This window comes from Furipterus horrens, unplaced genomic scaffold (genome assembly GCF_987537825.1).
Source record: "Furipterus horrens unplaced genomic scaffold, mFurHor1.1.pri manual_scaffold_5, whole genome shotgun sequence".
NCBI lineage: Eukaryota > Metazoa > Chordata > Mammalia > Chiroptera > Furipteridae > Furipterus > Furipterus horrens.
In genome coordinates, this window is record NW_028327175.1 from 175,797,992 (window position 1) to 175,812,778 (window position 14,787).

The 14,787-nt window shown below is 52.3% G+C and overlaps 1 protein-coding gene across 8 annotated transcripts in view; it reads left to right on the forward strand.

Annotated features, from left to right (window-relative positions):
- Positions 1 to 14,787, forward strand: part of LDB3 (LIM domain binding 3) — a 60,571-nt gene that overhangs the window by 12,103 nt on the left and 33,681 nt on the right. For 2 of the 8 annotated variants that reach the window (XM_090278326.1, XM_090278330.1), the window contains exons 4-7: positions 3,544 to 3,566; positions 4,582 to 4,785; positions 9,397 to 9,566; positions 10,136 to 10,172. In XM_090278326.1, the coding sequence (XP_090134452.1) occupies positions 3,544 to 3,566; positions 4,582 to 4,785; positions 9,397 to 9,566; positions 10,136 to 10,172 (434 nt within the window). Of the gene's footprint in view, positions 1 to 3,543; positions 3,567 to 4,581; positions 4,786 to 6,702; positions 6,718 to 9,396; positions 9,567 to 10,135; positions 10,173 to 14,787 lie in introns of all 8 variants that reach the window. The other 6 variants (XM_090278331.1, XM_090278332.1, XM_090278324.1 and 3 more) reach the window with 4 other exon arrangements.

Here is a 14,787-nt window from a genome sequence, read left to right on the forward strand (position 1 = left end):
GCTGATGTGTCAGATTTTTCACAGGGGGAAACTGAGGCTTAGAGAAAGTTAAGTTGAGGTCCAGCTGTCCAGCTACTAAGTGGCTGAAATGGGCCTGAATGCAAAAGGCTCTGACATCCAAAACTGTTACACCAGGCCACCCCCCAAGACAGGACAAAGCCTGCTGCCTCCAGGAGCTCTGGCACAGGGGGAGAGGCTGGTCCCCACCCCTGTGGGAGCTTTGAGGCAGGAGCAAGGAAGAATTAGAAAGGTGGAAGGCAGGTTCTCTAATGGTATCTGGAGGAGGAAGCAGTTAAGCTAGGTTCAGAGAGACTTGATAACTGTGTGAAGAGAGTGGACTTGCAGGACTGACCCTGGCTGGGATGGGGCAGCAAGGAAGCAGGACCCCAAGGAGAAAGGGGTGGTACAGAATAGCAGCCCAGCCCCTAAGGTCTAGCTGGTAGGACTCCCTGAGCACAGGAGTTAAAAAAAACCTGGAGCCAGTAGGCATCATGGAGGGGCTGAGGGGAAGGAGACCCAAAGCAGAGTATGTATTCGTTTCTAAGTCCTTTATGCTTGTTATCTCATTTTAGTGTCTCCCATGGCCCCCTGCAATTGGTGTAATTATCTCTAACAATTGTGTATTAGAAGCAGAGGAAGCTGAGTCAAGGCAATGTGGTTCAGTGATTAGGGGTACATGGACATGATACTGTCCATATCTCAGTCAAGGCAATATGGTCCAGTGGACGTGAAACTGTCCATTACTGGGAGGACTGAAGGAGACAACACATGCACAGAGCTGAGCTCTGTCCTGGCACCCTCAGTATGTGCTACCTGTCATCAATGCCTGGAGTCACATAGCTGGTACATTAATGAGCCAGAATCGCAACCCTGGTCAGTCTGACCAAGCCTATGCCCTTCCTTTGCTTGTGTCATAGAAGATACCTGTCCCCCACAAGTTTACTGCTCCCTTCCCCTGGGGATCCCTACCCTCTCTAGATCCCCAGCTCTTCCTCAGATCCCATGTGAAACTGGCCTCGGGCATTCCATGGCCTGAGCACTCTGGCTTCCCTGGACCAAGGTGGCAGAGCCATATACCTCTGGCTTTTTTCAGCAAGTTGCTTCTGCCAGAAAACTCAGGGAATAGCAGAACAGAAATGGCCTTCTTCTCTGCCTTGCAGGGAGCTCTGGGACTAGCCCCTGGGACCCCCAGTGAGGCCCACCTGTGGTGAGGGTATTGTCCCTCCTTACTAAGCCCTCTGGTCTGGGCACCTTCTAACAGTGCTTTAACTAACGCATCTCTCTTAGCAATTTCAGAGGCGGGCATCATTTTCCCCCACTTTAAACTTGGGAAATAGAAGCCCAGAGAGAATGAGTGATTTGCCCAAGGTCACATAGCTAATGAGTGGCAGATAGGACTGCCACCCATGTCGACCTGACTCCTTCCTGCATGGAGATAAGGACCCACCTACCTGTCCTGGGAAGTCAAGGGCCCGCCACACCTCTGCTTCCCATGACTCCCAAGGTGCACTCCCATTGGCACAGGGACGTCTCAGAACCTGACAAGTGTTAACAATACTACTTGACACTCAGCATCAGAGTCCAGCCGTTTCCTCCAAGGGGAGATGAGCTAAGAGAGGGAGTACTTCATCCAAATGAAGGCTGGTGCTGCTGTCCTTAGGCAATGCCACAGGAAGTGTGGAGCCTCTGGCCTGGGCCGGCCTGGGCAGCCTCTGCTGCACTGAAGCACTGCCTTCACTAAGTGCTTCCATCCACTAAGTGAAGTCCATCCACTGGACACTTAACCCATGCTGAGGGCTTTACTCTCAGTATTCTGTTTAGTCTGTACAACCCCATCCGTGCAGTAGGCAGTGCCATCTCGATTTTATGAATGAGATGGAGGCTGAGACAGGTGGGTAACTTGCCCAAAGTCACAGCACTAGGAAGCAACAGGTCCAGGATTTTAACTCTGTCCTGTCCAGCTTTAGAAAGAAGTTCCTTCTCCTACACTCTCTCTCTGAGCAGTCCGCAGTGTTTCCTTGGCAGCTTCTATCCTGGGAGGCATGGAGAAGAACAAATGGGGTGCAGGGACAATGGGCCTGATCATCCGTGTAGACCCCTTCTCCTTCTCTCGAGGGCTAGGACTGAAGAGCAGCATCCACAAGGACACTAGGTGCAAAGGCCCTTGCACAGATCTTACAGCTTTGGGTCATCTTCCCCAAAAACTGGGTGCTGCCTCCTCTCTGAATGATATCTGACAGGCATTGCAGCTTCTAGATCTGCAGGTAGAAGCTAAGTGGGGGGTGGGGGTGGGGGAGCACGGTCATTGCCAAAGAAGAAGCCAGCTGCTCAGACAGGGCAGGGCAGAGGCAGCCCCTGAGGCCAGCACTGTTCTTTGCAGGGGGCATGGCTGTTCAGGGCAAGAGCTGACCCTGTAGCTGTCAGCACTGGTCAAAAATGGAGAAGCAATGGAAGATCTGTGCTGGCCCTTTCCTAATACAGTTCCACTTGCAGCTATTTTGAGACTTGGGGGGCAGAGGAATATTTATCAGGTTTAAGACAGGGGCCTAGGGCTGAGCAGGACCACTGTGAGGCTGCCTAGTGTTCAGAGGCCCCTGGCTTTGGCCTGGCTTCTCAGGGTCTTGGCCAAAGGATGATCATGGCCCAGCCAGCTGGGGCCCAGGCTCCTCCAGTCAGAACCCACAGTGGTCATATCTGACAAGGTAGCAGAATGTGAGGCAAGGACGCCACCTGCACTCTTCTACAATCCTCCTCCCTGCTTTCCTGTTTCTGACAGGGTCATAGATACTGCTGGTATCTGCTGGGGCAAGGAATTTGCATTTAAAGGGATGTAATGCAGGCAATGCCTCCTCCAAGGAGATGATGCTCCAGAAGGCTCACTCAGAGAAGAGTGATGGTGGGGTCCCTCTTGTAGTATCGCAGATGGGCTGCCCTGGCTGAGGGCTTTCCTGCAATAAGCTACGGACTCACACTTTTGAACCTCCCTGCTCCTCCATCCAGCCTTGTTGCCCATCCACAGGGCCTGCCCTACTCTGAGAGGGAGAGCAGGTCACTGGTACTGAGGGTAACCCCACCACACATAAACCCCAGCACCACTGCAATTCCTGCTCAGGAAGCAGAACTCTCAGAGCTGCCCCCATTAAACAAGGGGAGGTTCAGAACTGCTGTCTGGGCAGGAGGTACCTAGGCCTTTTGCAGCTGCAGCTGGCTTGCTTCTCTCCCAGGGTCTACAGCCAGGTTGAATGTGGACAATCCATGTACGTGAGTACCCTTAAAAATGGACCAGAAAACCTGGCAAAGCTTTGGGTTCTAGGGACCTCCCGAAGGGAAAACGCTGCTGTAGGCATCTCTTGCTCAAACCAAGAAGCCATGACCCAACTCTGAGCTCTTCCCCTCCTCACTCTGCACTCTCTCACCCAGAGCCAGTCTGGGCTGGCTCTGCCTCCACAATGGCCATTCTGAGGATGGTCCCAGAGCTCAAACACCCTGGGAGGAACCTCACTCTGATAGCACTGTCTTCTTTGCTCTTTCTCTCCTCCCCAGGTGGTAGCCAACTCTCCAGCCAAGTTAGTATCGAAGGAAAGCATGTGTGTGCCCTTGCGTGCATATTCCAGCATGCGTCTGTGTCTGTTAGCCTGGACAGAGTGTGCCTGTGCCAGCATGCGTACATGTGTGCATGTTTGAGAGGAGGTGCATTTGTCCCTGAGTGAGCCTGCATGGGTGTAAAGCTGTGAGTATGGAGTGAAGGCAGTGGGGAAGGGTGCTAGGGCTCAGTGTGTTACCCCTTGCAGTTCAGTTCTCAATTTCCTGCTGCAGCTGCTTAAGACCAGCAGGCTGGCTCTGGTGGGGGTGGGGTGGGGGGAGTGCCTCACTGACGCTGGGTTCTTTGCGAGCCTGAAGATATCTCTGTCCTGGTGGGACCCCTCTGAAGGGCTGCCCCTGACCATGTCTTTGCCTGGAGAACACACCTGCCTGTTGGAGGGGAAGCCCTGATAGGTAGACTGGTGGCCACACAGCAAGTTGGAAGAAGCACGTGACTGAAGCATCTGGAGGAGCAGAACCCTCAGCAGAATGAGGCCCTCCCTAGAGGAACCAAGCTCAAAATCTCTATGGTTGCCCAGTGGGGCTGTTTTTCACCTTTTGGGCATCCTGAACTCTGCTTGGGCTGCTGCTTCCTGATATATTGGCCCAGCTCCTGCCCCCTACTCCCAACCCTCATCCCCAACCTTGGGCTCTGCTTCCCTGCTGGTGTGGTGATAGAGCTTCCCATGCCTGGCGCCCCCTGCTAGCCCTGGGCAGCACCTCAGGCTGAGCCCAGAGGCCTCCAGTGATCTGGGAAAGTCCCGATGGGCAAGAAAAACCTCCTGCAGAGGGCTTTGGGGAGGGTGCCAAGGATTTTCTTGACCAGACCCAGCCCACCTACTGTCGGGGGGAACTTGGGCTGACTCCCTGGGATCAGACTTTGAGAGATCTCTCTTGACACCCTCCATCACCAGCCCTCACCTGGACCTCCCATATAACACAGCCTGTTGCCCTTTCTCCTTCCACTTCCCTGCCACTCCCCCTGCTTCCCTCCCCCAGTGCTGAGTACCAGGAACGCTTCAACCCCAACGCCCTGAAGGACTCGGCCCTGTCCACCCACAAGCCCATCGAAGTGAAGGGCCTGGGCGGCAAAGCCACCATCATCCATGCGCAGTACAACACCCCCATCAGCATGTACTCCCAGGACGCCATCATGGACGCCATCGCTGGGCAGGCCCAGGCCCAGGGCAGTGACTTCAGTGGGTAAGCGCCGCCCCTTCTCTGCGGTGGCTCACAGCTCACCAGCTCTGCTACTGCTGAGCCCCATCCCTTCAGAGGCTGCATTCACCAGGCCACTGGGCACCATCAAAGACTTTAGGCACCAGGACCAGCTTTCCTCCCTGTCTCGGGCAGGAGCCCACCTCTGGCCAGGCCTTCCAGAACATGGCGTTCTGTCTTCAGAATTAATCTCACGATCGGCTTTAGGAGAAGGGTGGAGAAATGCAGGTTATGGTGATGGTTCCAATTGCTTGTTATAGCCTCTGTATTTTCTCCCGCGCTCTGTAAGGGGGCTGGTTTAGAAAGAGCCTTCTGGGTTCTTCTTAACCAGTGTCACATTCTGGATATCTCAGTCTTCTCATAACTAAGCCTTCCTTTGGGGGAAGTTGCTGCATTCTTCCAAAGATGAGAGCAATTCAAATATGGGACTGGGTTTCTTTAGGAAGAGGCCTCTGGACTAACCATCCAGGGTGCTGTTGACAGTCTCCCCACTGTAGAGTCTGGGCACTGCCTACTCCTCTTTGCCCCCACCGGGAAGCGCGACCTCAGGGCCATCGGACTGCAGACATCCTTGCTTCCTGGAATTTTCCTGTTATCAATGGTTGAGGAACTTGAGGGCTAAATAGGGAAAGAGTTGGCTGAAAATCACTTAAGGATGAAACTGTTCATAGTGCAGACATTCCTCTTTTTGTCTCTTTCTCTTTACTGCGTGGGTGTGCCTCTGTCTCTTTCACTCTGTATTCTCTGTGTGTCTTTCTCTTGTCGCTCTCTTCCTTACACACACACCACACACACACACACACACACGGGCTTTGACTGTTTTCTACTTGGGAATAACATCAGTGTCGACTTTCAGAATTGACTGATTATCTCTTTGGGTAACGTCTTATCCCTGAATCAGTAGCCTCAGCAATTCAAGGCAAGAAATCTTAAAATGATGCTGAACTTTTTCTCTGAAGCTTAGAAAAGCAGATGTTGTAAGAGGAATAAAGGGGCTAAAAAGTCTCAGAAAACTCCAGTGGTGTTTAACCTTTCCAGAACCCAGCCCTTGTGGCCATGGTGTGAGTGACTTTAAAAGGGAGAGGTTCCAGAGGACAAAGGCACGCAGTACCTCCTTTTAGCCACCAGGGGACAGAGGTTGCTTGCCCTGGAGTTGTGGGTCTCAAACTCACCTGGCTCAGGCAGAACTCTAGGCAGTGTTGATTTCATTCCATTCTTCAAAGCAGCAAATATAACCATGAAGTTTAAAAACACAACCATTATCTCATGTGTACCCAGGAAACAAAACTGCCCGGCTAAGCCAAAGAGATAACAGGGATTTCCTGCTAACATTTGTTTGCCACAGAATGTGCAAGTGTGTCCTTGGTGTGCTCCTAAAAATGGTAACAGTCACCTAAGGGAAGTTCAGTGGAAGATAATGGATGAACTGCTCTTCACAAGAACTTTCTATTTTTTGCACCTTGGGAAAAGAATGCTATTATTTGGTTTTACCACTAGGGCACACATGATTTTTTTTTTCCCCAACACGATGCACCATTGATCGTATCTAGTCTGCTGGGAGGACCTTTCCCATCTCCCTCTTATCCCCTCTCATCCCCTCCCCTTCCCTTCCCTTGTGTGCCTGGGAAGCAACATGCTTTTTCCCTTCCTTCTAACTCAGCCCTGCTGGGCTGGTGCTGCCATGGTGACTATGGATAAGAGCTGTCTCTCTCTGCCATAAGGTGCTCAGTTTCTGCTGTTAATTTCCATGGTTCCTTCCTCACTGACAGTTTTCTTTTTGTCTCTCTTCATCCTTTATCCATCCCACTCCCATTACTCATTTCTGATCCTTGTGTGTTTGCTGTCCCTCTGTCATCCCTTGATGGATGTGTACTCACTGCTCATCTGTCCTCTGCTTGGCAGGGCATCACCACTGGCGTAAGTAGACCCCACAGAGTCTGTTCCGTCGTTGTCTGTCTGGTTGTGGGATGGTGTGTGGGTTTGGTAGGATGTGCCTGAGGACAGTGTCTCTGTCTATGTTCTTCCTCATACCCACCTCACAGCCACATGCCATGTGCTGCAACCTGTATAGGCTTGTCTTTTGGGGTTTGCCCCAAATAATGTCACTATGGACACAGATGAGAGTAACAACACTCATGCTGGCCCCCAAGGCTGGAGGTGTCTCTGTGTTCTCCTTGCCATACTTTGAAGGGGTTCACCCCAGCCTTTTCTGTCTGCACTGAGACAGCATAAACCTGCATGTCAGCATCTACACTGGGCCATTATTTGTGGGAGAGGGTGATAAGGGGGCCTCTTAGAGGTCACTCCCCAGAATCCTTGTGAAACATGGATCTAAAGGAGCCAATGCTTACAGGACCACCCAAGGAAGGCAAAAGATGAGTCAGATTTGAGGGTAGTGTTAGTGGAGTAAATGCCCCATGGTAACATTGATTTGCAGTGACTATAGAGTGTTTTTGGTGGCAAGAAGACCATGCTGGGAGGAGCTTCACAGAAGAGCCTCAGATCCAGGGTCCCAGGACATCAGGGTCTCTTCAACTTTCTCCCTGAGCCCCAGAATCTTAAAGGGGCACAGCAGTTCCTTCATTGGAGTCCCAATCTCTGTTGCAGCTGCACCAGTCCCTTACCTTTGTACAGTGTGGTAGGACATGAGCCAACTGTGTGAAGCCCAAGGGTTTCACTCCTGGCAGCTTTCTGAAGCCCTGGAGCTTTGGAAAGGCAGGGGAGCACCTCAAGGGTGTGTTCTAGGGAAATGGCAGCAAATATGTCCCCTGTCTGCTTTCTGGACCACAAAACTCAATGTAGGCAGACTTACAGACAGGGTCCAGGCTTAGGTCTACACCTTCTCTCACCCATGGCATAGTCCACACGTGCTCTTACCAGACCAGAGAGTCCTGATTGTGTTATGCCTTACTATTGCCCATCTCACCCAAAGACAATAGGCCCAGCCTCTGCGTTGATAACCCTTGCAACACCTGTGCTTCAAATGGCCTTCCCTAGCAAGACCCTTACCCACTCCTCTGCTCCTGGACCACTCCAGGCTCCTCCTTGCCTGGACCCTAGAGGAAACCACCTGTCTTCCCCATTGGATTCCAACCACAGGCTGCTAACTATCTATAGCTCTCAGGCCAGGGCACAGCATCAGGGAAGCAGGGGCAGCTTCACCCAGTCTTAGTCACCTTTTGTCACCTGTCTTTACCTCTGCTGTCATAGCCTACCTTGAGCCAAACACAGAGCACCAATCCTGAGAGACTAGACCAGTACTAGATAGCTCCTTGCAGAGATGGTAGAAGATCTGGGAACTGGGGAAGCCTGCCTCCTATCCAGCTGACCCTCAGGAGTGCAGGGAGAGAGGCAGCCATAGAAGCAGGCAGGAGATACTGGACAGGACGAGTATCTGGGCTGGCCTATTTCTAGGCATAGAGAATCTGGGGTGTAAAGGGCCTAGTGGGAAGAAGTGGCCTTTCTGAGTCCTTGTCACTGCAGAGGGTCTGATGGAAAGGACACTGGGCTGGGAACTGGGAAGTCTGGGTTCTAACTCTTTTGGGGACCATATATGCTGTGACCTGGAGCTTGTCTTCTGGTCTGTCTGGATCTCAGTTTCAGCATCTGCAAGTGTCTGGGCTGGGCCGCTGGCTGGGGAGGCAGGCTGTTATTGCTGTGAGCTTCACCTGAGTCCATGACAGAGTGGGCTGGTCAGCCTGCATCCTTCAGCCCTTACTGGCCAGGATGAGTGGGCACCCACAAAGCTTTTGAAATATCCTGCCCTACAGTCTAGTCCAGCCTGAGAGGCACTGACCTCAAGTAGCTCTGGAAGCCCTTCTGGCTCTGAAATAGGATTCATTTATTCAACTAAGTTTTGAGCAACTACTATGTGCCAGACCCTGGGAGTCTAAGGGAAGGTCACCAGGTCCCCCTCTATAGGCTGGAGCAGAAGACTAGTGACCCTCCCGCAGTTCCACTCCCAATTCCCCAAGGCCAGAACTCTCCTGTCTGCAGGTGGTACACCAGCCACATGGTCTTGTTGCTGTGTTTCTCACCCCCTCGCCCCTACTCGCTTGTTCGTAGCTGAGAGGGAGCCTTCAGTCCTCTGCTTCAGCAGTCATGGCATTGGTGGCTTCCTGTTTGGATCCAAAGGTGTGAGGAGGACAAGGGATTAACCGTGAGGAAGCCTCTGGGTCCCGAATGACCTGTCCTCACATAGCCTTAAATTCAGGGCCTGCTTGGGGAGGTGGAAATTACTTCAAGAAGATGTCTTCTGCCTCCTCTCTCCTTAAAGGAGATCCAGCACCTGGGGTGGGGTATGTCTTCAGGTCAGTGTGTGCAGCAAGCATGGGGAATGGTGTTGGCTGGAGAGATCTGAGCCTCCTGACCCTCCATTGAGAGGAATCACTGTCTAACTGTGACCACCCTGAGCACTGAGGACCCAGCCAACCCCTTGTCCCAGGCTCTAAGATGGCAGCAGGTAAAGGGCATGGTGGGTTCAGACAAGTGGAGGCCACCATGAGGGTGCCAGGGGATGCAATGTGGGGGGAATGTAAGGGGTTGGGAGCAGGGTTCCAGCCTAGCTCTCACCCATAGCATCTTTCTGCATTGCAGGAGCCTTCCTGTTAAAGATCTTGCTGTAGACAGTGCCTCTCCTGTGTATCAGGCTGTGATTAAAAACCAGAACAAGCCAGAAGATGAGGCTGATGAGTGGGCCCGCCGTTCCTCCAACCTTCAGTCTCGCTCTTTCCGCATCCTGGCCCAGATGACAGGAACAGAGTATAGTAAGTGAAGGCTGGGGTGGGGAGGCAGAAAGGGGAGATGCTGAGAGACCATGAGAGTCCTGGGCCCTATTCCACAGTCCCACAGAAGCCAGGGAGCCAAGCCCTGCCCCACCCCCAACACACACACACACACACACACACACACACACACACACACACACACACTTTTTGAAGGTGAGCTGCCCTTGATAGATAAATAGCGACCTGCTGAGCCCCTTCTGGGCCCTGGGGCAGGCAAATGGCATCAATGTGCTGCTCAGCTCCCTGACCAAAAAGTGGGCAACAGGCTTGCTATGGTGCTTCTGGGTGAAATTAGTGCCCAGAGTTGGGATAAGAGGACCTCACAGGCCACACCTCTGACCACTCCCACCCAGCTGCACGATTTCCTCTCATATTCCCCTTCTCCTCCTGCCCTCTGCCCAGCAAACATCCTTTTCCTTCCTAGTTTACAGGCCAGGGAGTGGTAAATATTCAGTCATTGGTGGGAACTCAATGCCCACAGAGCTATCGTGGCTTTTCGTCCTTATGTTCCCGGTGACTCCTCCTGACCAGCAACTTTCTATCCACAGTGCAAGACCCTGATGAAGAAGCTTTGAGAAGGTCAAGGTAAGTGCCTGGATTCAGGCTCTGTGGCCTTGTTCCTCCTAATCCCATCCCTCCCCCAGCAGCCCCCAGGTCACATGACTTATGGAAGGAACCCCTCAAGTTTATGTATTTGGAAACTCCTGGTCCCTAAGAGGCTCCAGCAGATGCTGGCTTGGGGGGCATTTGCTGTGGGTCAGTGAGGGGGGGGGGGTGCCTGGAGCTGACTCTCTATACCCTGGGCCCAGGCTGCTGGAGTGAGGACTCTGGTCTCTCCTGGCTCTGTCCATGGGCAGGTGGACAGGGCTGCTTTGGCCTTTGCTGGGCTGTTGAGAATGAGGACATCTCTCCCTGTGGGGGCACCAAGCCAGCTGCTTTGCCTGCCCACCCTGTGAATCTGGAAGGTAGGCACCAGAAAGTAGGCACCAGGGGGCTATGCTGGGCATGGGTGCCTACCCCTGGACTCACCTGTCCAGACATTGAGGTATTAGTTCCATAAATTGCTCAGAGCACAACAGCTGGTGCAAAGAAGGACAAGCCCTGGGCATGAGAAGGGGCTTGTGCAGGGCTAGGCATCTCAAGGGCAAGGTGTAGTGTCTGAGACACTGGCAGGCCTGAGGCCACAGCCACTAATCTACCACCTGTGGCCTGTCAAGTGGTCATGGAATAGGGCATGAGGGGACATGCTGCCTTGGAACCCACTGGAACCCACAAGGGTCTTCCATGTGGAGACAGGGATTCCAGTGTGATTGTGCTATACTTTAGAGGTGAATGTCATCTACATGTTCTTCCTGGGAGAATCTGCCTTGGGTTAGTCCATCCTGTGGTGGCCTCTTTGTGAGGCTGGGGCTCAGATGTGTTCTTCTACCCTGGGCCAACCTTTTTGTATTTGCTAACCTGCGTGTCGTGGCCATGGGACTATGTGAAGAGTAGAACTCTGGGGTCAGCTGGATTTCATGTGAATTTTCTTTTTGAACCTGTATTCTTCCCACACCAAACTGCTTCTACTTTTTGGCTGGAGCTTTCAAGCCTAAACTGTGGTCCTCCCAGGCCTACTAACAACAGCATGCAGTTCCTGTAATAGTTCTCAACCTATCAGTGCCTGCCATGTGTCCATATGCACCTAGAATGAGGTGATGTGTGATTTAGCTCAGAAGCTAGTGTCTAGCTATTTTAAGTGTGACTGAACTGTCAGCTGTCCCCCTCCTGTACTCCATTGCTTCTGTGTGTCGTTTCCATGCTCGTCCCACCTCCCCTGTGCGGCCGCCCACAGAGATGTTCCAGCGAGCAATGTAGCCTTACAAAGATTTAATAGAGAGGCTTTACAGCACATACCCCACAGCAACCAGCTTCAAAGCCCCAGGTTCCTTCGAACAAGAAGCCATCAGGGGCATTTTCTCTCCTTCTCATGAGACAACCCTGCCTTTCTGGCCCCTGCCACCCCCTAGATGTACTTCTGGTGACTCTGTTTTTCTGGAGGGTTACTCTAAGCTTGCACCTCGTTAACTGGACACTGTTTAGGAGGCAGGTGGGTACTGGTAGAGGTAGATTACAGGGAATTTTTATCTTTTGTATTTCTTCTGGAGTATTTTTAGACACTGAAAAGTTATTGAGTGAGAACACAAAAGGCCATATTTAGGGTGGTCCTCAGGTCTCATTGTTGGCTTTCCCCTTTCCGGCTTTCAGATGCTTCTCTGGGGCTTGTTCTGCATGGTCCTGTAAATAAGTGGGGAAGTTAGTCCTTTCCCCCAGGCTAATCCCACATGAGCTTGGTTCAGTCTCCAGCAGGAGGCAGAGGGGCTTGGGATCTTGAGAACTCTGTTGCAGGTCTTGGAGCCTCTCTCCCAGTTACCATAAGGTTTTATACAGAAATCTGGAAGGAAGACCAAAGAGGAGGCTCCAGCCTGCTTTCTCCCTTAGTCCTAGGCCCCCACCCAAGAAAGCAGCTTCCCCCCACAGGTGCTGTGCCACTACCAGCCCCTCCCTCTGGGGTCTTCAGCCATGCAGTTAAGGTTCTGGGGTGCCCAGCAAAGCTTCTGTCCAGGATTAGAGGGGCATAAGCCTTCTGTTCCTCTCCCTTATCCTGACTTCAATTTCTGGATGGTTGTCCTCATAGCCTTCCCCAAAATGCCCATCCTCCCCTTGGTCACAGGAGGAGGGTAGACATTTTCATTTCATAAAATCCTAAGCAGCCTGTGGACCTGGGGCATGGGGTACAGTGGCTGCAGCAGTTCAACTCTGTGATTAAAGCCTGACGTAGTGACTGGCTATCAGGCACAGGTAGGGCCCTATGCTCACCCAAGTAGCCCTCTGGGTAGAAGTGAGCATGCTTGTCCTCACCCAGGGTCCAGGTTGCTCAGGGGTCTTTCTCCCCAAGGGGGCTGAGCCCCACTTCCATCTGTCCCTACTGCCAAGTTAGAAGCTGCACCCCAAGTCCATGCTGACCCATCTTGTTGGCTGAGGGCAGCCACAGCCTTCTCTTTCTCTTCCCAAATCAGCCATGCTCACAGTGAGGAGTCTAAGAGTCTCTCACGAAGGCTGTGTCTCCCCAGGAGGGCATTCCACTTCCAAGTGGCTTACTCTGGCAAAGCCTGAGTTTGTCAGATGCTGGGGGCCTGGCAGCCTACACAGCCTAGTACACGCACAGAGTGCTTTCTACATCCTGTTGCTATGTGGTAGGAAAGCTGGCAAGAATGCCCATGAGTGGTGTCATGAGTTCTGTACCAGGTAGTGGCACTGGTGGCTCAAGGGCAACTGTAAGTCTGCATGTCAGAAGACCCTGCAAACTCTCCTTTCACCTGTCACTCCTAGGCCTCCAGGATCTGCCTCTCACAGAGTCCCAGCGCAGCTCACAGCCCTGCTTTCCCCCACCCCCTTCGGTGGGCCCTAGTTTTGTACCCTCTGATGCTATGATAGTGTCTCTAGTATCTGGTAGCAGGTAGCTTCCTCCGAGGTTCTAATGCTTGCCTGCTGGCCAGCCCAAGGCAGAGTTTAATCTCCAGGGACCCTATCTTTACAGGTGAGGCAGGGTGGGCCCCTGAATAGTCCAGATACCAGTTGTGAATTTGGCTCCAATCCCAGGATACACCCAGCACCTTAGCAAACTGCCCAGGTGGGTTTAAACACTAGCCTGCTGGCAGCTTCCACACAGGATCTGCTCTAGTGGGTGCCTGTACTACAGCCTGCTCTGAAATGGCAGAGCACAGATAGTGTCCCCTTCCAAAAGCAGAGCCTCTAATCTCAGAGAAGTCACTACAGCTTCCCTCTGACTTTGGAAAGGCACCCTGGGCCCTGATGGCTTGGAAGGTCAGGTCTCTGTGGGGCAGCCTTGATGGAGCTGGGAGTAGGAACAAGCCTAGCTTCATCAAAGGCAGGGCTTGAATCTGTGAGGCATCTGGATCCCACTGCATGTAACCATCCCACAGGACTCCAATGTGTAGCCCAAACATCCCCTGGTCCCCACCTTATGGCGCCACTGTCTATAAGTACAATCTCTGTGCTTACCTGTTGCTCACCTAGATAAAGAACCTTCATCTCTTTGAGTTCCCAAGAGTTAAGGAACAAAGTTGATTTTAGTGATGAGCTCACAGAGGAGTTGAAGGTGAGGATTGCCTTGCATACGCTTCCACAAACAACATAACTCCACCACCCCCACAAATCCCTCCTCCATTGTGCAACTATCCAAGGTTCTTTTTCCTCTTCTTACCTGCTCTCTTCCAACACAGCAGGGACTCACTGATTTCTCCCTCCTCCCCTGTGGTGTTCTCTTCCCTCCTTGGCACATTCAGGTCTGTTGCCACTCACTTGGCTGACTCTTATGGTGCGACATGGCTCAGGGCCCTCCCTCAAAGGGAACCCTCATGAGGAGCAGTGGGCAGCTATCTGTAATAAAAGTAACCTGCGTTTTGTGGATGGATTTGTCCTTGGTGTCTGCCAGCCTAGCAAGTTTGAAAACCACAACTGGAGAGACCAGGACAGTCTTAGATGTCTCCTGAACAGCTCTTGTGGGCATCCCAGAATCTATCTCCCTTTCTTTCTCTCTTCCCCTCTCTCCTCTTCCTTCTTCTCACTCTTCTCTCTGGCTGGCTGTGAATTTTTAAACAGCTCCAAGCACAGTAGGCTCACTAGACTCAAGGTGCTCCAGAACTGTCTCTGCCCTGTCACCAAGCACTGATGACAAAGGCTGTAGCTCTGGCTGAACAAAGTGGCTGTGTCCGTGTCCTGGGAGGTCTCTCTGGGATGGTCTCTAGTGCTATCGTCAGGGCTATATGGCCCTGCCCCAAGGCCTCTGCTCATGTTGCCTCTGGCCCTTCTCCCTGACCTTGGAGAGGCTGACACTTAGATCATGGCTCTGGTGCTGAGTTTCCATGTGGCTTTACCCCATTCATGGTGTCTCTGGGTCTTGGCTTCCTCTTGGTAATAGGAAAGTTTGGATGCAACTAGTGGTTTCAAAATATATTAGCAGTGGGCCCATTTGTCAAACAGAATCTTACAAGAGACCCAATATGCAGGACTAAAGGTATGGTGGGGAGTTCACCAGCTAATGCAGATGCTGGGAGGTAGCCAGATATATTGTAGATGTGGGGACACAGGACTGTTACTATGGAGAAATGTAACACCAGCACTGCCCCATCCTCTG